The sequence below is a fragment of the Budorcas taxicolor genome, chromosome 15, assembly GCF_023091745.1.
Source record: "Budorcas taxicolor isolate Tak-1 chromosome 15, Takin1.1, whole genome shotgun sequence".
Classification (NCBI taxonomy): Eukaryota; Metazoa; Chordata; class Mammalia; order Artiodactyla; family Bovidae; genus Budorcas; species Budorcas taxicolor.
Genome location: NC_068924.1, coordinates 78,940,314 through 78,962,788, shown reverse-complemented (window position 1 = coordinate 78,962,788; position 22,475 = coordinate 78,940,314). Strand labels below are relative to the sequence as shown.

At 50.9% G+C, this 22,475-nt stretch overlaps 3 protein-coding genes across 4 annotated transcripts in view; 1 reads left to right on the top strand and 2 right to left on the bottom strand.

Annotated features, from left to right (window-relative positions):
* Nucleotides 1-530: 530 nt before the first annotated feature.
* Nucleotides 531-10,351, bottom strand: TMX2 (thioredoxin related transmembrane protein 2). Its single transcript, XM_052652649.1, has 8 exons — nt 10,135-10,351; nt 4,103-4,163; nt 3,759-3,872; nt 2,921-2,997; nt 2,556-2,662; nt 2,325-2,390; nt 2,117-2,246; nt 531-1,380 (listed from the first exon to the last, which is right to left on the bottom strand). Exons 1-8 carry the CDS (start codon nt 10,321-10,323, stop codon nt 1,234-1,236), a joined length of 891 nt encoding a protein of 296 aa, XP_052508609.1. The 5' UTR covers nt 10,324-10,351; the 3' UTR covers nt 531-1,233.
* A 379-nt stretch (nt 10,352-10,730) lies between these two features.
* On the top strand, nt 10,731-18,904 carry MED19 (mediator complex subunit 19). The gene is made up of 5 exons (XM_052652265.1): nt 10,731-10,998; nt 16,087-16,343; nt 16,720-16,816; nt 17,130-17,224; nt 17,311-18,904. Exons 1-5 carry the CDS (start codon nt 10,731-10,733, stop codon nt 17,377-17,379), a joined length of 786 nt encoding a protein of 261 aa, XP_052508225.1. The 3' UTR covers nt 17,380-18,904.
* ZDHHC5 (zinc finger DHHC-type palmitoyltransferase 5) overlaps nt 17,962-22,475 on the bottom strand; it is a 23,710-nt gene continuing 19,196 nt past the window's right edge. Inside the window, exons 10-13 of one of the 2 annotated variants that reach the window (XM_052652263.1) lie at nt 22,041-22,153; nt 20,736-21,592; nt 19,809-20,316; nt 17,962-18,835 (exon numbers count right to left, since the gene is read on the bottom strand). In XM_052652263.1, coding sequence (XP_052508223.1) covers nt 20,151-20,316; nt 20,736-21,592; nt 22,041-22,153 — 1,136 coding nt within the window. In that variant the 3' untranslated portion in view covers nt 17,962-18,835; nt 19,809-20,150. The remainder of the gene's footprint in view (nt 18,836-19,808; nt 20,317-20,735; nt 21,593-22,040; nt 22,154-22,475) is intronic. The other variant, XM_052652264.1, reaches the window with a different exon arrangement.

The following is a 22,475-nucleotide window of genomic DNA, read 5'->3' as shown; positions in this document are numbered from 1 at the left end:
GTCTATTTTGAAAAAGATGCCCAGGGATTTCTTAAGTCCTACTCATCCCCCATTTCCTCCCCCTTCTCTTTCATTAAGGTCTGTACTGTCATATCATAATAATCTAGATTCTTCAGTTCTGTTGGATACCTACTCTTCAAAAGGGCTTCCCGGGTGGCCAAGTGGTAAAGAATCCACTTGCCAATGCAGGAAACATGGGTGTGCTCCTGGGTCGGGAAGATCCCCTGGAGAAAGGAAATGGCAACCCACTCCAGTATTCTTGCCAAGGACATGCCACGGACGGAGGAGCCTGGCAGACTAGTCCACAGGATGACGAGCGACTAAGCACCAACACAGGGAAGACCCAACCTTCCGCAGCTGTCCACAACCCCAGGGACCTGTGTGCAGCGCCTGATGAACTAAGCAGGTGGCCTTTGAAATGAAGACTATGGAGGAGTCCTCCACAATTGCCTGGCTTTTCTAACGCAGGAGTGACCAACACTTCCACTTGTGATGCATGAGTCACACACAAAGGCACAATCAAAAGTGATTCTCAGTCTGTTTATTGTGCAAAACCATCAACTGGGTGTGGGGAGGATGCAGGAGGGTTAAGTGAGCCACCGTCCAGGGCCCACCACACAAAGGAAGTCTCAAACTTCTATTCCCCTCCCTCCCAATCTCATAAAATAGGTAGATTATTCTGTAATCTTCAAAGAGAAGTCTGTGGTTAAAGGTTTTTCCTTGGGACCGGTCACAGGCTTATACTTTTTTAAATACAGACCACAGACTAAGCCAGAAGGGCCTAAAGGAGTAAGATTCCATGAGGGGAAAATCTCAGCACTAACTCTGCACCTTGGCCTGTTTACGCTAGGGTTTTTAATCTAGTCTAAGTAGGCTGCATGGCACCACCGTGAGGAATGATGAGACCAGAGCCTGATGGAGACGTCGGACAGCACACGGTGGTGTGTGCTGGCCCAGCGTGGAGGGCAAGCCTTCTCCCTCCGCCAGACAAGATCTTTTCCTCCCTCCAGTGAAACAGCAGGCCGCAACAGTGGGGGCCTTCCTAGAGGGTACCTGTCATTGCCCTGGATGCCTCTTAAAAATCAGAAACAATACCCTCCCCATCTAGGCATAGCCAAACAGGGGAAACATAAATAGAAGACCCGGGCCTCAGGCAAGGCTTGTGGTTACAGAAAGAGCAGGGCCTCCGAGGTGCCTGGGACTGACCGGAGAGGAAGCTCTGAAGCAGGGATCCTATTTGTCCTTCTTGCTCTCCTCATCTGGCACGGCAGTGGGCACCGTGGCCACAGGCTGCTCCTCGGGGATCTTATCTCCAGCCTTTGACAGCTTCTTGGCCCTCTGATAGAGCTCATTCAAGTTGAATTCTCGGATCACATTCTCCTGTGCAAAAGGGACGCACGTATCAGGTTCAAGTTGGAAGGGAGAGTGGTGTCTGGGAAGAAGTACAGTTGACCGTTGAACAGGGGTGTGGTTGGGGCACCAACCCTTTTGCAGTCAAAAATCCACCTATAACTTATCGTCAGCCTTCCGAAACCACAGTCCCCCCCAATCTGTGGCTCCCTGTGTGCAGCTCCAGCCAACCACGTGGGGTACGCAGCACTGTAGTTTTTACTATTGAACACTAGCCACACGAGCGGACCGACACAGTTCTGACTCGTTTGTGCAAGGGCCAATTGTATTTACACAGTCTAGGAAGGGAGGAAGAAAAGGACAGGAATCTAACCCAGATCTCTTCTTTTGGGGTACCTGAAAAAGTCAATTAATATTCACCTATTATGTGCCAGTCACTGTGCCAAGAATTACAGCTACATTATTTAATGTAATCTGCAAAACAAAACCTGTAAGAAAATGTTACCCTCTCCAATTTACTGCCAAGGAGACTATAAGGACAAGAGCCACCGAGACTGAATCTTAACTAATAATCGTTCCCTACTATTCGGATGTCTGGCACATGGTAGAATAATTCGTTGAGTGAATCCATGAATGAGACCTAATAAATAGTCCACACTCTCAAAGCTTGTGGGCAAGTAGCAGAACTAGGAATCAAACCCAGGGTGGGCTCCAAATTGACCTCCTGTTCTACAGCCTCCTGCAAACCACCTGCCCACTCACACACCTCCGAGAACGTCCAAGAGACAGCCCGGCCCTTCTTGTCGATCTGCGGCCGCCGCATGACCTCCTTCCCACCTTGGAACAGGATCAGGGTAGGCAGCTGCTTGGTGAGGGGTGACGTGCTCACTTTGTACCTGCAGGATCCAGAGGTTCTCTGTAAGTGCATCTTCGTGTATCCCCACAAGGGACCCCCCTGCCAGGCCCTCACATACCGTGTACTAACGTCAGTGTAGCGTCCAACGTCCACCTTCCCAAAATTCAGCCCCGTACAGTTGTACCTGGGAGGAATGTATTGGTTCACAAGACGAGAGAGAAGGAGTCAGTGAAGCAGAGGCACAGATGCCTCAGGGCGGGGCGGGAGTGCCTTGGGTTGCAGTGTGCAAAAACCAAGGACAAACCAACGAGAGGGAGGGGACAGCTTCTACCACCCCTGTCCCACTCACTTGAGCGAGAGGTCAGCGTAGATAGGGGCAAATGACTGGCAGTCACTAGACCAGTTGGCAAAGAACTCCACGATCCAAGTGACCCTCTTGTCCCGCTCCAGCTCCTCCTGCCACACACAGAGAGAAAACGGTGAACTGGATTACACAGGCTCCTGGAAGATACAGACTTTAGTACCTAATTCCTCATCTCAGCTTCCCATACCTCTGTAGACCCCACAATGGACCATGGTGCCCTTGATTCTCCTCTGGAGCCCACAATGAACCAATGCCCTTGACTTCAGTTCTGAAGTATGGCTGTTCCTGAGCAGTGAGCACGACAAAAGCACCCCCAAGGCACCCAAGGAACAGGGAAGAAGAGCACTTACATCAATGGTTTTGTCACTGAAGTACTTGATGTACTCAGGGCCCATATACAGGGGGGGTTTGCACGTCATCAGGAACACTGAACACAGAAAAAGGATGTCACAGGTGTTAACTGCCAAGGGGCACTTGCCATCTACCTCTGTAAGGATTAAGTCACGTGCGCCCGCATCTGCCGACCTTCAACACCCCCTGAAGGAGCTCAGGGTGCAGAGCAGAAACGAGGCGCCCTGTGCTCAGGGAAAAACTGGCAGGACAGGTCTTCCTATAGTTATATATTCTCAGGAGCCGATTTTATGAGCCCAATTCGTGTATCTCCTCACATCTAGAAAAGCACTAAGATCCTTCATGGTGACAACGGTTTCTCGTGACTGGCAGAAAGCTTCATGACTCTAGCACACACTTTCTGTAAAAAATAACACGCCGACTGCATGTGCGCCCCCTCGCCAGAATCACACATATGCTGTCCTTTCCCCCCGCCTCTTTGGAACAGTTTCTCAGAACTAACTGAGGTGCTGTCTCCCAGCCTGCAGCCCTCGTTTCGCCCCAGTTAAAACTTAACTTGCAGCTCTCATGTTGCGCATTTTAAGTCAACACAGGAAACATGTAAGGGCTTGAGTAGGGGATTTACTTTCAAACCAACCCAAAGATTTCAACTACCAAAGAGTACATTTTGTAGACATATATAAACACATTCCCTTCCTCTTAAAATACAATCTCTGTAGGTTCTCATCACCTGAGCCTCACACAATTAATTACGTATAAGCTATGGAAGACAGGAATGGAGGAACTGGCGTGGTGTTGGAATTTGGTTCCCACAACCAAGTCTTACAGTCTCCTTACCTATGCAGAGTGTGATGTAAAGCAGGCCCATACGAATATCCAGGCGGAAGAAAAGAATCGCATTGGCCACCTTACTGAACATGAAGATGTTGCCTATATGCTGTTCCACGGTGACTGAAACACAAAGGTGTCAGAGGTCAGGCTGGGCCGCGTGCTCCCGTGTCCTATTATTTGTCCCTCTCCTTGGAATACTTTGAAATGGGAGAGGGGGAGAGGATCAAGTCTAAGGTCAAATTCAGCCTTGGCACAGAATGAGGGACAAGTTCACCAAGTTATGCCCCTCTCACAACATGAGAGGAAGACTCCGGAGGTTGTCGGTCCGAACCACGGGAAACCACACTTACTGGACCTGCGATTCTTCATCATCACGATGGCGCTGAGAAACATCAGGATCTCCACTTCTCTCTGGAACAGAATCAGAGCGTCAGAAAGGCCACGAACGGAAGCGATTTGGGTGACCAAGGGAGCCAGATATGTGATACAAACCAACAGAGAAAAAACGAACGAAGATTGAGACTGGGAACGGTGACAGTAGAGAAATAACTGGAGTCAGCTAAGGAGCAGCACTGGCTTCCCAGGTGGTGCTAGTGGTAAAGAACTTACCTGCCAGTGCAGGAGACACAAGAGAGGCAGGTTTAATCCCTGGGACGGGACGATCCCCTGGAGGAGGGCACGGCAACCCACTCCGGTATTCTTGCCTGGAGAATCCCATGAACAGAGGAGCCTAGAGGGCTACAGTCCATGGGGTCGCAAAGAGTCAGACACAACTGAAGTGACTTAGCAAGCACAAGGGGTAGTGGGGAAAACACCAGTCAGAAGATCCAGGTTCCAGTTCTACCCCTACCACAAAATGCCTGCTGCCTTTCAGCAAGGCACTTAACCAGGGAACACTGGCTTCCCTGACTGAGGATTAAAGAAGATAAGAAGTATGAAACAGTGACATAAAGTATATGGTGTAAAACTGTAAGACACTATAATCAGCTCAGCGTGACCCTGGTAAAATAAACCTTTTCCAGGTAAACTTTCTCAATCATTCCCATCAATACAACAGATGGTTATTCTATTTGTTTGGTTGTAAGTTAAAACATTCCTCTCCACCTAATATTCATAGTGATAACCCATGCACTTTGAATATAATTTGAGAGCTGAAGGAGGCCTTTCAAACCTCTCAAAGGTACTTTTCAGTACCACGAGTTTACTGTTCTTTCTCACCTTCTAGAAGGTAAGTTCCATGTGAGTTAAGTGAGACAGACAATAAAAACGACAAAGACACAAGCAAGGTAACTTCAAATAGTAAAGACTGCAGTGAAGAGTGACAAAGACTTGGTGAGCGGTTGCACACGGGGAGGGCCTTCTGTAGACTGGAGGGTTTGAGGCATTCCACACCTTTCTGTTAGTCATACAGGATCCAAATCATTATTTCAGACAAAACCAATTAACTGCGATTTACAGCCAGCAATCAGGGACCTAGGTTTTCAGCCTCAATCTCCAACAAAAGCAACTGACTGGATTTAGAAATGGACATCGAAAGTGGGGCCGGGGGGTGGGGTAGGGAATATGACAGACCTTACTATATATTCCATCTGAATAGAAATTACGAAGAGTTTTCAAGAATGAAACTGGCTTTAAAGTGGCTTTTATAATTATGGAAAGATGATTTAAAAGAGAATTATGCCCAATCAGGAGACCAAAGACAAGGCTAAAAGGAATATACTCTAAAGACAGATGTTCAAGCTGGTTTTATTTTTTTTATTTTTTTTTTTTTTATTATTATTTTTTTTTTTTAATTTTAAAATCTTTAATTCTTACATGTGTTCCCAAACATGAACCCCCCTCCCACCTCCCTCCCCATAACATCTCTGTGGGTCATCCCCATGCACCAGCCCCAAGCATGCTGTATCCTGCGTCAGACATAGACTAGCGATTCAATTCTTACATGATAGTATACATGATAGAATGCCATTCTCCCATATCATCCCACCCTCTCCCTCTCCCTCTGAGTCCAAAAGTCCGTTATAGACAGCTGCGTCTTTTTCCTGTCTTGCATCCAGGGTCGTCATTGCCATCTTTCTAAATTCCGTATATATGTGTTAGTATACTGTATTGGTGTTTTCAAGCTGGTTTTAGAAAAGGCAGACGAACCAGAGATCAAATTGCCAACATCTGCTGGATCATGGAAAAAGCAAGAGAGTTCCAGAAAAACATCTATTTCTGTTTTATTGATATGCCAAAGTCTCTGACTGTATAGATCACAATAAACTGTGGAAAATTCTTCAAGAGATGGGAATACCAGACCACCTGACCTGCCTCTTGAGAAACATGTATGCAGGTCAGGAAGCAAGTTAGAACAGAACATGGAACAACAGACTGATTCCAAATAGGAAAAAGAGTACGTCAAGGCTGTATATTGTCACCCTGCTTATTTAACTTGTATGCAGAGTACATCATGAGAAATGCTGGGCTGGAAGAAGCACAAGCTGGAATTAAGATTGCTGGAAGAAATATCAACAACCTCAGATATGCAGATGACACCACCCTTATGACAGAAAGTGAAAAGGAACTAAAAAGCCTCTTGATGAAAGTGAAAGAGGAGAGTGAAAAAGTTGGCTTCAAGCTCAACATTCAGAAAACGAAGATCAAGGCATCTGGTCCCATCACTTCATGGCAAATAGATGGAGAAACAGTGGAAACAGTGTCAGACTTTATTTTTTTTGGGCTCCAAAATCACTGCGGATGGTGATTGCAGCCATGAAATTAAAAGACGCTTACTCCTTGGAAGAAAAGTTATGACCAACCTAGACAGCATATTCAAAAGCAGAGACATTACTTTGCCAACAAAGGTCCGTCTGTCTAGTCAAGCCTATGGTTTTTCCAGTAGTCATGTATGGATGTGAGAGTTGGACTGTGAAGAAAGCTGAGTGCCGAAGAATTGATGCTTTTGAACTGTGGTGTTGGAGAAGACTCTTGAGAGTCCCTTGGACTGCAAGGAGATCCAACCAGTCCATTCTGAAGGAGAGCAGTCCTGGGATTTCTTTGGAGGGAATGATGCTGAAGCTGAAGCTCCAGTACTTTGGCCACCTCATGCAAAGAGTCGACTCATTGGAAAAGACTCTGATGCTGGGAGGGATTGTGGGCAGGAGGAAAAGGGGACGACCGAGGATGAGATGGCTGGATGGCATCACCAACTTGATGGACATGAGTCTGAGTGAACTCCAGAGTTGGTGATGGACAGGGAGGCCTGGCGTGCTACGATTCATAGGGTTGTAAACAGCTGGACATGACTGAGCGACTGAACTGAACTGAACTGAACTGAAAGACAGAATGGGTCTGTGGTAAAGACTAGCCATGTATATTCCAGACCTTACTTCCTTTTTCTCCAGGACATACCGCATCTAGGGAGAACTGTGTGACCAGCACTCCTAAACGCACTGTGAGCAGAAGTGACGTGCCACTTCTGTGCCCAGGCAGTTAAGAAAGGGGATGCACGTCCTTGCGGGACAGCTTTCTTTCTCCACCTGCTGGCATGATGCTGGGATGATCTTAAGGACATCAGTAGAAGACAGGACGAGACTGGGTTCCAGAATAACTGCATAAACAAGAGCTCCCTTGGTTGTTTGCTTGTTTATTCACCATTTCAAACTTTTTTTAAAGCTAATTTTATCTTTACTTGGTTTTGGCTGTGCCAGGCCTTTGTTGCCAGGCGGGCTTTTCCCTCATGGGGGTGAGCAGGCTTCTCACTGCGGCGGCCCCCTCGTTGCAGAGCACGGGTTCTAGGGCACGTGGGCTTTCAGTAAATGCCGCAGGCAGGCGCAGTGGGTGCAGCTCCCGGGCTCCAGAGCACAGGCTCAGTAGCTGGGTGCACCGGCTGAGCTGCTCCACAGCAAGTGGACTCCTTCCTGACCGGGATCGAACCTGTGTCTCTTGCATTGACAGGTGGATTCTTTACCACTGAGTAACCAGCGTAGCCCTGTTTCAAACTTTTTATTAAGGAAATTCTCAAACACACACCAAATCAGAGAGGATACTGAAGGGTGGCAGAATATGCCACTCCCAAGTACACCATTTTGGCATAAGGATTATTTTGAGTCTAAAGGCAACTGATGAGAAGTAAAATAAAGAAAAGCTCCATGCCCTTCCCTTACGTGTCTAAGAGTAGGACAAAAATTTACCTTCTCTACCAAGGACAAAACTAATCAGGGGAGATAACTTCAGACGCTATCAGCCTGGAGATAACGCCAGAGGGATCTACCGTAACAAACTCACCTTCATCTACCATTAGTTTACCTTTCTTATTTTCAGCTCCTGCAAACCTAAAACTCTCCTTCTTCATCCTGTCAGTTCTCCACAAATTTATTGTTCTTTGTTGAAGATGCCATATAAGCTGGAATTCTAAGCCTTTTTGTCACTTATTTTTCCCTGGGTATCTCCCTTGTACACAAGTTACACATGTTCATAAATGTGTTTGTATTTTAATTGACTTCAATCTGTCTTTTATTACAGTAGTTGCAGGCAAGACCTCAGAAGGGCAAAGGGAAAATTATTTCCCGCCTCCTACAATACCTTAGTAAACCCCTAATACTCAGTTTCAATAGTAATATTTGGCAAAATATTTCATCTACGCTACCCATTTCTTTTGCTGGAGAAACTTACAAGCAAATTGCAACTGTATCATTTCGGCTGTAAAGATTTCAATACACACTGTTGACAGATAAGAACTTCTTTCTTAAACTAAAATACCATTATCATATCTAACAAAACTAATACTACTTCCTTGTTGTTACCTAATACTTGGCCCTTATTCAAATTCAAAGGTTGTGGGTGTATGCGCTTACTCACTCAGTCCTGTCTGACTCCTGTCTGACTCTTTGCAACCCCATATACTGAAGCCTGCCAGGCTCCTCTGTCCATGGGATTTCCCAGACAAGAATACTGGAATGGACTGCCATTTTCTTCTGCAGGGGATCTTCCCAACCCAGGGATCGAACCCAAATCTCCGCACTGGCAAGTAGATTCTTTACTGTTGAGCCACCAGGGAAGTCACAGCCTTGCTAACACCATCTACCTTAATATTATAACTTCCAAATCACCAGGGTAAATGAGTAAAACACAGATTTCCCAGGAAGACAAACAGTTATGAGTACCATATAGTTAAAAAAAAAAAAAAGTAAAAAGAAAACATAACACCTTCCAGTATTTTGCATATAATTAGGGAAGAGTATTCAGAGAAATTAATTGCATAAAAAGTCCCTTTTATAAAAACCTTTATTTTCATCCACTTATATGTTTAAGTCTTATTTTGTTTAAAGTTGGATAGATAAAAATAGGATCTTTTGAAGAAAATGGCTACATCTGAGCTAATTAATAACACTGGGAAAGGATAGAGTATGAAAAAGTGTGGAGTGAAGAATAAAAAGTAAGGAAGCAGGTTCTGTTAAAGATTAAGACTCATTTGGGGCTTTGGAAAAAAAAGACAAAAACTCAGGTGACTGTCTTTCCTCAGAACATGTATGTGGCTATTCAGTAGAGGGCGAGAGCTTCAACTTATTTTACATTTTTTTTTTTTCCCCTTAAAGCATGCAGAATCTTAGTTCCCTGACCACGGATGGAACCCAGGCCCCCTACAAGGGAAGTGCAGTCTTAACCCCTGGACCACCAGGGAAGCCCCTCAAGTTATTTTTCTGAGTGGTCCCTCCATTCCAGTTCGGGGAGAACTCCAAGAGGCTTGAGACAGATTTCTTTACAGCGTTTTCTTCTTTTTTTTTTACAATTCCATTTCCATAGGCCTAACAATTTTATTTATTTTTACATCCCCAGTATGCGGCACACAGCCCAGCACACAGTCCGCCCTGAGAGACTGTTAACTTAATTTTAAGAGATGGCTGTGTGCTGTTACCGTGGCTACAGAGTGGCTGCAAATCCTCGTCGCTCACTAGTTGTGTGACCTTGGACGAGTCTCCTAACTACGCCAAGATCCGTTTCTTCATCAATAAAACGAGAATACTACAAATACTACTCGCCTTGTACAACTCACTGGTTCCTCAACAGGCTTTATTAACGAGCAACACTGGAAGAGAGTGCGAGGGCCCAGTCTGGGGAGGACTCTGGTCGAGCATGGACTGGGAGGTGGGAAGGAGCTTGGCCTCAAAAAGCAAAGGGCTGAGACTGCTGGGCGAGCTAACCGGCTGCTTTCTCACCCTACACAAGAGGAGGCTTAGGCTCGGTAACAATCCACGCCCTACACTCTTAGCAGTCTGTCAAGTCCGCTAAGAGGCCCGGAACCTGAGGCGTTCTCAAAACGGTCAGCCTCGGGGCTCCCGGCTGCGACCACCAGGGCGGGGACAGTCAAGGTCGTGGGGTCCCGAGGAGGGTCGCTCACCCAGTCAAAGTCACACGGGTTGCCGTCTTCGCGTTGCGTGGGGAGACTTTCGCAGACAGGGGGCAGCTTCCTCACGAGTAGGAAGGCAGCAGAGAGCAGGGCTGACAAAAAGTAGTAAGGTCGGGCCAGCCATCGTGAAAGTCGCGGGATTGAATACACGAGAGCAATCAAAGGCGCTAGGACCGCCATCTTTTCGGCCCCCTGAGGCACCGGCCGCTCTCTTCGGCTTCCGTAGGTCTGGTCCCGCCTCTCTCACTATTGAAGGTTTCCATTGGGCCAAGTGTCAGATGCCCCGCCTCTAGACCCGGAACTAGATCTCTGATTGGCCCTCTACTGCAGGTAAGGAAGGTGAGAAAGGGATTTGATATGTTATTGGCTAACCTAGCTGTCGCTTTTACTACCTAAGTCATTTCATTGGTTAAGCGATTGCTGCGAGCGGGGGCCTCGGAAAATTTAATAATGTTAAGGAGTAGTTCCTGAACGTTCTCAGAAGGCGACGGAAGTCGTTGCCGGAAGAAGGTAGGCAGGGCCAGAGGCAGTCCAATGGTAAACGACTCCTGGAGGAAAAGGGCGGTACCCCGTGAAAAGATTAACCAATGAGAATCATTAACGCCAGACACCGGGACGGCGCCGGGGCAGAGGGGACGATGGAGAATTTCACGGCGCTGTTCGGGGCCCAGGCTGACCCGCCACCTCCCCCAGCAGCGCTCGGCTTCGGACCCGGAAAGCCGCCCCCCCCGCCGCCACCGCCTCCGGGCGGGGGGCCGGGCCCCGCCCCGCCCCCGACCGCCGCTTCGGCCCCTCCCGGGAGCGACAAGTCGGCGGCAGGCTGCGGCCCCTTCTACCTAATGAGGGAGCTGCCAGGTGAGTCCGAGGCCCGGCCGAAGCCGGCCAATCAGATCGCCGCGAGGTGGGGCTGGGCGTGGCTCCTAGACGCCGAGGGAGGTGAGGGGAAGCCCGGGCGCCGCGTGCGGGGATTTCGGAGCTCCGTGTCGGAAAGGACTGCGAATTCAAGGCCAAAGGCACGACAGGAATCCTCAGGATGGACTGGGAATGAGAAGAATGGGTCTCTGTGGCCGCCTTTCACGCTCCGCCCTGCCTCTGACGCTGATGGTGGTTTTATGATTCCCTAAAAGTTACTCCCTGGAGGTTCAGACGGTAAAGAATCCGCCTGCAATGCGGCAGACCTGGGTTTGAGCCCTCAGGTGGGAAGAACCCTGGAGAAGGGAAAGGCAGTATCCCTGCTTGGAAAATTCCGTGGACGAAAGAGCCTGGAGGGCTACAGTCGATGGGGTCGCAGAGTCGGACACGACTGAGTGGCTAACTGAAAAAGCACCCAGGGTTCAAGTTTGGAATTTGAGAGTCCTTATTTAACATCCTTGCGGACCTAGTTCCAAATCTGCTTCCGACTTCCTGTTGGTTTGTTGCCTTTCTTTTTTCTCTGGGCCTGGGCCTTTCCTCATCTGTTGGAACAAGTGAATAGAATTGGACCAGACTCTTTCATTCAAAAACTTATTTCGTTGAGCACCTATTTTATGTACCAGGGGGTATTGTACACTGAAGATAGAACTGTGAATAAGGCTGGCAAGATCCTTGCCTGTTTGGGAATTTACGTGCCCATGGAGGAGGCAGAAGGTAACAGGGTGAAATCACATAGCAGTTACGGCTGTAGGAAAAAAAAAATGTGATAAGATTTAAGGGAGCTGAACTGCTTTAGCTAGAGTGATCAGAGAAGCTCTTTCTGAGTAGGTTACTTTAGAGTTAAAATGTAAGCGCCGAGAAAGAGCTAGCCATTTATGAGTGGGAGAAGGAATAACTGGATACAAAAAAGAAATGAAATCAACAGCCCCAATGTGAGAAAAATCTTGCCATGTTTGAGGAACAGAAGATCAGCTGGACTCCAGTGAAGTGAACAGAGGAGTGATAGATAAAGTGAGAGTGTAGGCAGAGGCCTGTGTTAGACATTTAGATTTTAACATATTATTGACCAGAAATATGTCAATACCTTTTTTAGAGAGTGAAACCATTAACATCACGGTGGGAAGTTGTTAAAGCTTAAAATTGACCAAGGATTCATCATACAGCTTATCATTGACATTATCATTCGCATTTTGCTCTGTTAGGTTTTTATTCCAACCTTATAAACACAAGTTTATTTTCATTAAATTTTAAAAAGTGACACATCATGCAATTTTGAGTGAAGAAAATTTTTTCAGTGAATTTTATGCAGATACTTTCTCTTATTATCCGAGCAGCAACTAGTGCTGCAGTCCATGGGGTCGCTAAGAGTCGGACACTACCGAGTGACTTCACTTTCACTTTCATGCATTGGAGAAGGAGATGGCACCCCACTCCAGTGTTCTTGCCTGGAGAATCCCAGAGACGGGGGAGCCTGGTGGGCTGCTGTCTATGGGGTCGCACAGAGTGGGACACGACTGAAACGACTTAGCAGCAGCAGTAGAAGATGATAGTTGTTCCGAATGTAGTTCTGATTCAGATGATGTGACTATTAGACCAACAAAGAGACAAAAAACCTTAGTGATTGTTTTCTGATACGGAAAGTGAAAATGAAACTCATGGTGCTGGAGAAGACTTTACAGGTGTGTCAGCTGTAACTGTTGAATGTAATAATGCAAAGTGGTAGTGAAATAGCTGAATTAATTATTGCGTTAGTTTCTACAAAAATCCCCCTTTCAATAATGTTACTGCTTAGTGGTCCAGGAAAGAGGTGGTTTAGACTAGGCGATAGCAATGGAGGAAAGAAGTAAATGGATGCAGGATAAATGTTAGAGGTAGAACTGACAGGAATGAAGGATTGAATATAGAAGTGGAGGAGAGAGGAATTGAGGGTGATTTCGAATTTTTGGCTTGAATAACAGGATTGATGGTAGTGCTGAGGTCAGGCAAGAAAAAGTTTGAGGAGGTGGAAATCAAGAGTCATTTTAGACATACATGTTAGTCTCAGGGACATCTTTCAGTTCATCCCACGTCCATAGCTTTGACTGTACGGACCTTTATCGGCAAAATGATGTCTCTGCTTTTTTAAAATGCTGTCTAGGTTTATCATAGCTTTCCATTCAAGAAGTAAGCATCTTTTAATCCCATGGCTGCAGTCACTGTCTGCAGTGATTTTGGAGTCCAAGAAAATAGAGTCTGTCACTGCCACCACTTTTTCGCCTTTCATTTGCCATGAAGTGATGGGACCTGATGCCATGATCTTAGTTTTCTGAGTGTTGAGTTTTAAGCCAACTTTTTCACTCTCTTTCACCCTCATCAAGAGGCTCCGAAGTTCCTCTTCACTTTCTGCTATTAGAATGGTGTCATCTATCTGAGGTTGTTGCTCTTTATCCCAGCAATCTTGATTCCAGCTAGTGATGTTTCAGTAAGACGTTTATACCTTCAACCACAAATGCAGGTTGAAGGAATTTGAGCTTTTTCCTGAGGGAATGGGAAACCATTAAGATTTTTGAACTGAGTACAGCTTCTAAAGATATCTAGAGAGCATGGGTGCCGTGTACTAAAATAAAGGAACCATGAGTGAGGTAGGGAAGATTTGGAGTTTAAAAAAAAAAAAAAATGTCAAGGGAATTCCCTGACAGTCCAGTGGTTAGGGCGCCATACTTCTGCAAGGGGTTTGATCCCTGGTCAGGGAACTACAATCCCATAAGCCTCCTGGTGCAGCCAAAAAAAAAGAAAACTGAATCTGCAGTGAATTAATTAAGAGAACGTTGGAAATGGAAGATTAGTTTTCAGGAGTGGAATCAGGACTGAGGAGAGAGATTTATAAATCATCTTCGTAGAACTGATGGGCAAAACAGAACATCGGATGGACTCTTTCAGGTAAAGAATTTAGCAAAAGCACAGAGTGGGGAAAATGGAAGGAGGCAGTGCTGACTTGAGAAGCACTGGGTCCCCGAGCCTCCTGCCGTCACGCAGCCCACTCTCAGCGACAGCTGGCGCGGAAGACCACGCAGCAGAATAGGGTGGCGTGTCAATAGGGAGGAAAAACACCTTACTTATTTAATGGTTATTGAGCACCAGTGAGATGTGAATGAACAAGGCATTTTTCTCAGCCCTCAGTGGCCTGATAGCTCAGAGCTGAGTTTTCTCAAGTGAATGATTATCAACAAGTCACTTTTGTCGTTTGTACCCCAAATGTTCATCATAACTAGACTATGAAATTGTAGGTTAGATATTTCTACTCTCACCACTGGACCCTAGTTAAATTACTAAGAGGAGAGTGAAAAAGCTGAGTTGAAATGCAGCATTCAAAAAAACGAAGACTGTGGCATCCAGTTCCATCACTTCATGGGAAATAGAAGGGGAAAAAGTGGAAGCAGTGACAAATTTTATTTTCCTGAGCTCCAAAATCACTGCAGATGGTGACTGCAGCCATGAAATTAAAAGGCGCTTGCTCCTTGGAAGGACAGCTATGGCAAACCTAGGCAATGTACCAAAAAGCAGAGACATCACTTTGCTGACAAAGGTCTGTCTAGACAAAGCTGTGGTTTTTCCAGTAGTCATATATGGATGTGAGTTGGACGTAAAGAAGGCTGAGCACCGAAGAGTTGATGCTTTTGAACTGTGGTGTTGGAGAAGACTCTTGAGAGTCCCTTGGACTGCAAGGAGATCAAACCAGTCAATCCTAAAGGAAATCAGTCCTGAATATTCATTGGAAGGAGTGACGCTAAAGCTGAAGCTCCAATATTTTGGCCACCTGATACAAAGAGCCAACCCATTGGAAAAGCCCCTGATGGTGGGAAAGATTGAAGGTACAAGAGAAGAGGGCGGCAGAGGGTGAGATGGTTGGGCGTCATCACTGACTCGACAGACACGAGTCTGAGCAAGCTCCAGGAGGCAGTGCAGCACAGGGGAGCCTGGTGTGCTGTGGCCCACGGGGTCTCAAAGAGTGGGACACGACTTTGTGACTGAACAGCAGCAACCGCGATTCTTTGGAAAAAGTCAGCCGTGAAATGTTGAGACCGATGATGCCTCCCACTTACAGACTTTATACTTTCCAATATGTTTTCAATTGAACCTTGAAAAACGTTAAGTGTAATTGTGATAGCTTTGACTGCATTCCATAGGTAAGCAGAAACAGGCATACAAAGGATTACAATTTTAGTTGCCCAACTTCTAATTAAACATTTCTTTTTTTCTAGGCAGAGCTATCATATTTGGTATTATAGGAAGAGTGAAGATGGTGGTACCAAAGTTACCAGCAGTAGCTAGAAAAGTCTGTTTTTCTCTGTAAAGGTGACTGGAGTTTCTTGCTAGTTTTTTTTTAAAAAAAAGGAAGCAAGACACTCACACCACTGGGTTATAGTCGGCCTTAAGCATGGTTGTAGCTGAGCTGTGAGGTTATCTTATTCTAGTCACAGCCAGCAGTATTAACTGCTCATTAGGACATTGATGAAACACAGCGCGATGTGTAGCCCAGGCTATAAGCACTGTGTCCCTTGTGCTCTGGTTACACTGACTGTCTCCTTTATTGGGTTAAAGTGGTTTCCACCGCTGCCCTGTTTAGACTTTTGCCTATTCCCCTCCTTGCAACCTACCATTCTGTAGTACAGTATTTTTAGTGTTTGTTGTGTGTTGTTATTTATTCTTGCTGTTTCTTACTCGAAAATAACTTTTTTGTATTGGTAGTTCTAACTTAAAAGACCCCTTACTTAGGTTAGAATATAGTCTTTTACTTTCCCTTCTAGGTCAGTGAATTAAAAAAAACTCTCTATTCTCGGAAAAGACCCTGATGCTGGGGAAGCTTGAGGGCAGGAGAAGAGGGCGAGAGAGGGTGAGATGGTTGGACGGCATCACCGCCTGAGTGGACATGAGTTTGAGCAAGCCCTGGGAGACGGTGAAGGACGGGGGTCGCAGAGTCAGATGCAGCTGAGCTACACAACAGCTCTTGGAGCTGATTCTTCCCCTTTCTCTTCTCCCCGTGTGCTCTAGGCAGCACCGAGCTGACAGGCAGCACTAACCTGATCACACACTACAACCTGGAGCATGCCTATAATAAATTCTGTGGGAAGAAAGTGAAGGAGAAGCTGAGTAACTTCCTGCCCGACCTGCCCGGGATGATTGATCTGCCTGGTTCCCATGACAACAGCAGCCTGCGCTCCCTCATCGAGAAGCCCCCTATCCTTGGGGGCTCTTTCAATCCCATCACAGGGACCATGCTGGCTGGCTTCCGCCTGCACACTGGCCCAGTGCGTGCCCTCCTGGGGAGGTGGGACGGTGGGGAGCCCCAGCGCGTGCCCTCCTGGGGAGGTGGGGCAGGGGGAGGCCCGGTGCGTGCCCTCCTGGGGAGGTGGGGAGTAGTGGGGAGGCCCAGCGCGTGCCCTCCTGGGGAGGTGGGGAGTAGTGGGGAGGCCCAGCGCGTGCCCTCCTGGGGAGGTGGGGCAGGGGGAGGCCCGGCGCGTGCCCCCGGGTGAGGTGGGGCGGGAGGCCCGAGGGCTTGGCGGTGATCGCCGCCCCCGCGTCTTGACCCCCGTCGAGTACTGCGCAGAGCAGGTGCCGCGAGCAGTGCAGCCGGCGGGAGGGGCCGCGCCCGCTGCTCACCAGCCCTGCCTTCGGCCCCTGCAGCTGCCGGAGCAGTGCCGCCTGATGCACATCCAGCCGCCGAAGAAGAAGAATAAGCAGAAGCACAAGCAGAGCCGCACGCAGGACCCCGTCCCCCCAGGTAAGAAGCGGTTGTCTTCCGAGCTGCAAAGCCGGGCGCTCTGAATCTAGTTTGACCTTCCTCAGTGAAAAGCTCAGTTGAGTCCCTCACGAGAGCCCTGGGCTCCCCGCTGCTCCTTGGAGAAGAAGCTGACGTAAGGCAGCCGCCCGGGCGGGCGGGACCTCGGGCCGGGGCTTCGGCGGAGCCCCTGAGCGCATCCTGGCTGCGCGGAGAGCCGCGGTGCCCTGGCCGAGGGCTTTTCCTCGCGCCCCGGAGCCCTGGCGGCGCAGGAGTCGGGGCCCGACCCGTGACGGGCACCTCGTGTCCCCACCAGAGACGCCGTCTGACTCAGATCACAAGAAGAAGAAGAAGAAGAAAGAAGAGGACCCTGAGCGCAAGAGGAAGAAGAAGGAGAAGAAGAAGAAGAAGGTGCGGTAGGAGCCCGCGGCCCGTGCGTCCCCGCCGCGCCCGGCCCTCGGTAGCGCCCCTCTCCCTCTGCCCTCCTCTCCTTCCAGAACCGGCACAGCCCGGAGCACCCCGGGATGGGCAGCTCTCAGGCCAGCAGCAGCAGCAGCCTCCGCTGAGGGGCCGGGGACCCTGCCGGGAGGACTCCCTGCCGGGCCCGCGGCGGCCGCGGTCAGCGCCGGTGCAGGGGCGGCCGCCGCGCAGCCGGAGGAGCCGGAGGAGCCGGTGGGGAGATGGGCGGGGCTCCCGGCGGCCCCCGCCCGCCTCGCGCTCGCGGACACCTCTTCCCCTCCCCGGAAGCTTTCTGTCCACCTGTGCAGTTTGTCTGATGTAGGATTTGGTCTGATTTGTTAGGATTTTTATTCTCTTAAAATTGCATTTATCAAACTGGCTGAAGCGTGGCTGCCTGTCAGGAGGTAAGTGCCTTTCCGTGGGGGTCAAGCTGTACGCCGGGGCTGCGGAGGCCTGAGGGGGCTCGGGCCTCGCGTGGCATGGCTCCCTCAGCAGGCGGGGCGGCCGCCGCAGACCAGGGAGCAGGGTCCAGGAGCGGAGCGCGCCCGCGCCTCCCTGCCCCAGGCTTGTCACCACGCTGCCCCCAAGGCTGCCAGCTGGTGCCTGGGTGGCCTTCCTGCTGAAGGCCGGCTGTGTCCTAGGTCAGGTTCGTGGGGAAGCTCGGTAGCCGATGGAGAAAGCACCCACAGTCAGGAGTGAATTCCAGCAAGGTTGCCTCTCGGCCAACCCTGTGGTGTTTTTTTTAATAAATTTCTGGCAAGCGAAGGTAAATGATTCTTTACAATAAGACCTACTTTTGATATTCGCCACTCCCTAAGACAGTGAAATTACTTGGCTGATGTGAATGCCTAAGCTTCTAAGACAGCAAAAAAAGAAGTCTCCCAAATCTTCAGCCACCTGATGCCAAGAGCCAACTCGGTGGAGAAGATGCTGATGCTAGGAAAGATTGAGGCAAGGGAAGGAGCCGGCAGAGGACGGGAGGGTTGGACGGCGTCGCTGACTCACGGACGTGACTTCGAGTGAACTCGGGGAGACAGTGGAGGATGGGACGTGTGCATGCTGCAGGTCACGGGGCCGCAGCGTCAGATGCGACCGAGTGACGAGGCCAAGCAAACCCCTGCAGTGTCTGCGGCAGGCCGGGTACGCAGAGGCCGCCACAGGGGCGCCCCAGCCGACGGCGTCTTGCCCTCAGCCCAGCGTGACGTGGCTGAGCCGGCTGGGACGAGCCAGGGTTGGTCCCAGAGCAGCAGACGGAAACCCCTCCTTCCGCTCGAGTTAGCCTAGGGTTTCAGAGCGAGGGCTTACAGACCTCAGTTACCGACGGGGAGGCAAAGGCCAGCTTTCTGAGATGAGTGTCCAAGGTGCCTGTTTAAACGAGGACACTGCCTTCTGCTTGACAGGGGGCGGCATGCGAGGTCCCACTGCCCCTGTCCATCCCCGTGGTCTGCCTTTCGCTCCGTCGTCATTCACGGGCTTGCCTCTGGCTGCATCCAAAAGGAGCTTTACCATCCAGAGAAGATTCTGTTAAGGGATTGTAGGCAAAAGTCAAGAGCGCTCTCAACTCTGAAATGCCAAGTTTTGGTCGTTAAAAGACTTTTCTGAAACATCCAATTAAATCACTGAAGTAAAAACAGGATCTCTTTTGTCTTAAGTGGTTCTCTTCACCATAGTCCTGCTTAAGGATGGGCCCGGACCAGAAACGCTTAGGAGGTCGTCCTTGTAACTTCCCGTCAGATCAGTCTCCCTGCCTTACGCGCACAAAACAACGCAAGTCGGGGGGGCTGGTTAGATCAGGATTTCTTTTTATTCCTTGTTGGTTTAAAATGGCTAATCAATAAAAAATAAAAGGGCCTCTGTCTAGAGGCTGGGGTCACCCCTATTTTTGAAGGTGAGAACCCAGGTATCCCCTCTACCCAGCACCATACTGAGGTGGGCAGGGGGCACCCCCAAGGGACAGCTGGAGGGGCCTAGGCCTGCCGCTCCTTCTCTCCACCCCATTTTTGGCATGTGATGAGAAATATTGCTTTTTGGGTTCTTTTTCCCGGCGTGAGTTTAAAAATAACGCTAACCGTGTGAGCGGGGGAGGAGGGCTTTGAGGGGCCCGCTGAAGAAGCCCGCTCTGCCCCCTCCCCCCCAAGAAGGGGGCGCTACCCCAGTATTGTTGCTGGAGCTCCACCGAGCCCTTCTGACCACCCCACCACCACCAGTCACAGGGCTGAGGCGCCCTCCTCGTCCGACCCTGCCCCGCCCCTCCTCCCCCTGGGTGTCCTTCCTGACCACGCAGCAGCAGCAGCAGCGCGGCGGCAGCACCACCAGCGCGGGGTGCTGGGTCCTTAGATGGGAGCTGGGACCAAGAGCGGGAGCCGTGGGGAAGAGGAAGACCTCAGTGACATCTCCCCTCTTCCCGCTAGTCTGAGGAACAGAAAGAGTAGGGGCCCCCGCACACATCTCCCTCCCTCATCCTCCCGTCCCAGGATAGATATATAATTTCTTTGATATTTATAATATATATATATATATATATGTACACACACACCTGGTAACGCAGAAGAGGAAAAAAATAGAATCCGTAACAATAATAAAAAAAATTATTTCTGGTTTAAAAATGATCTGGTTCCCTCCAGGGTGAGCAATTGCACAAATGTCCACTGAGTCTGGTCCAGGGGGTGAGGGAGGGAGGGTCTTGAAAGGTGAAGGGGGGTTGCTACCCCAGTCTCGGGGCCCCCACGCTCCGACCCCCAGCCCCCCTGCATCTTAGGAAACACCCCTCTTCCTCTGGGAGTCCCTGGTTTTCACGTGTCCGTGCAGGGGAGGGGCCGCTGCGGAGGGAGGTGGCCCCGGGGGCCCTTTGGTGCAGGCGCAGAGGCAGGGGGCCGGCTCACACTGAGATCTCGTAGGTGGTGCCCCCCACCCCTGACACCTTCTTGACGCCTCCCCTTGTGGGGCTGCTGAGAGGCGGCTGGCCGGGGCTGGGGGCGGCTGAGCCTATGCTCTTGGGCTGTCCGTTGGATTTGCTGTAGGCGGCCTTGAACTGCACTTCATCTCTGGGAAGGAAAGGAGAGCGGGGTCAGCGTGGGACACGACACAGCAAAGGGACGCCCTTTGAAACAGGCTGAGAGAGGATGCTGTGCCCTCCACATGCACCCCACTGACCCAAACACCCCCTTCCATCTTATGGCCCTGTTGACAAGCAGCCTGCTTCCCTCCCTCCCGTTTATTCCTTCTCCAGGAGCAGCTACACAGCTCACTTCCTCTCCGGCAAACTGCTTTTTAGGGAGACGAGGCCAGGGGAAACATCCTCTCCTCAGCCTTTTGAGAGGCGAGGCCCAGGGAGGCAGCAAGAGGAACAGGAAGGCAGGGCTCTCCCCGGGGCAGGCTGAGCCGGGTCCACGCGCTAGAAGGCACCCGGGAACCCCGAGGCCGCCTGGAGGCAGTGTATGGAGGCCAGGCCACGGACACTTACTTGGGCGTCAGTAATGGCTGCAGGGCCACTTCCTCCGTCTCGGGGACACCAGGGGGGGCTTTCTGGCTGCTGTACGACACGGATCGGCCCAGGTAGGGGGCAGGTGGGCCTGGTTCAGGGGACGCGAGTCCCCGGCCCCTCAGCCCATCCGGCTTGCCGAACCGGGGGGCCGCTGGGCGTGCCAGCGGCATCTTGCCCAGGGGCGAGCGCTTGGAGTCGTCAGAGGAGGAGCTGGTGCGCGGCGCGTGGCCCGAGCCGGGCGTGCACTGGACACCCGAGTCCCCTAGGCCCGGCTCCTCCTCACGGCCGGGCGGCGGCGGCGGGCGCAGCAGCTTCTCGCGTTCCTGCAGGGAGGCCACAATGTGGCGCGACAGGTTGTCGTAGCGTACGGGCGAGGGCTCGCGGGGCACCGGGCCGCTGGGCGCCAGGCGGGGGTGCCGCTCGGCCTCCCGCTGCTGGGCCAGCCGGGCCGACAGGAAGGGAGACGTGTAGCCCAGAGGCGGCTCTGGCTCCGGACCTGCCTGCACAGACTCGAAATCGGGGCTGTCGGAGGGCGTGAGCAGGCTGTCGTAGGACAGGCTCCCGTTTCGCGTCTGGTTGGCTAGGCTCTTGTAGGAGGTGGAAGTCGTGCCCTCGGAGCGGATGGACTGCAGCGGGCCCAGCTCGAAGCCTGTGCCCTGGGCAGACTTGAGGCTGGAGGAGCGCGAGCCGCTGGACAGCGGGTCAAAGGGGAAGCCTTTGCCCAAGGTGGGCGAACGGAAGCTCTCGGGCTCCAGGCTCGGCTCCGAGCGGTAGCTGGGCTGGCGGCTGCTCTCTGCGATGGAGGGCGGTTCCTTCAGGCTGTCCCCGCGACTCAGCTGAGGGAGAAAGCAGAGCTGGCTGTGGCTGCCCCTCCTGCCAGACGCGAGGCCCCGGAGCCCAAGGAGTCATCAACATCGGTGGGTGTCACACGCCAGCAACACGCTTAGTGTTCACCTGCGTTCCCATTTTTAACCCCCGAGGCTCATCTCTGATTAGGAACAGCAGGGAGTGAGGCGCAGACAGGCTAAGGAGCGTCTGCAGCGGCAGAGCTGGGCTTTGAGCTCAGCTGAGGCTGTCCTCAGGGCCTCATCGATGGGGCCACAAGGACCCCTCTGGGGTGAAGGACATGCAGCAAGGAGACTCGGCACCACCAGTGCCGACAAGGAGCAAGCCGCCTTTGCTTCTCTTCTCTCCCTTTCGGTGCTTCCTCCCCTACACCCGTCCCCATTTTCCCACAACGGGTGGCCTACATTCCAGCCCTACTTCCTAGTGAGCGCTCAGTACCTTGGCGCTGGACGAATGAGGCATGGCGGCTGACGCGCTGCTGCTGCTGTAGCCCGGCCGGTACTTGTACATGGTGGGTGTGGGGGGGCTGTCCTTGCCCAAGAGGCTGCTCTCTGCAGGAAAAGAGGCCCATGGGCACCACCTTCTAAGCCACTCCCTTAACTTGACCGCAGCTGCTTAAAGTACAGCGGAGACAAGGTAGTCAGATACACTGAGCAAAAGGGAAGGCCCAGGGACAACCACGAGTCTGCTGAAACCAAGCCTACAGACTCAGCCAGCCCAGAACTCAGACTGAGTGAGCGCACAGAGCGCGCCTGGCTTGTGCCCTGGTCTGCCCAGAGGCTGACGGCACACGTGCGCGGCGGCCCCTCACGGCCGAAGCTCAGTGGGACCCCTCTCCCGCTGTCCGCAGAAGTGGTTCAAGCACCGCTTGCT

Coding starts and splice junctions, on each gene's coding strand:
- MED19 (XM_052652265.1), top strand. CDS start 10,731: ATGAGAATCATTAACGCCAGACACCGGGACGGCGCCGGGGCAGAGGGG. Junction 10,999..16,086: donor CCTAATGAGGGAGCTGCCAG/GTGAGTCCGAGG, acceptor CGTGTGCTCTAG/GCAGCACCGAGCTGACAGGC. Junction 17,225..17,310: donor AGGAGAAGAAGAAGAAGAAG/GTGCGGTAGGAG, acceptor CTCTCCTTCCAG/AACCGGCACAGCCCGGAGCA.
- TMX2 (XM_052652649.1), bottom strand. CDS start 10,323: ATGGCGGTCCTAGCGCCTTTGATTGCTCTCGTGTATTCAATCCCGCGA. Junction 3,873..4,102: donor GATGAAGAATCGCAGGTCCA/GTAAGTGTGGTT, acceptor TTTGTGTTTCAG/TCACCGTGGAACAGCATATA. Junction 1,381..2,116: donor TCTCTTGGACGTTCTCGGAG/GTGTGTGAGTGG, acceptor CCTTTTGCACAG/GAGAATGTGATCCGAGAATT.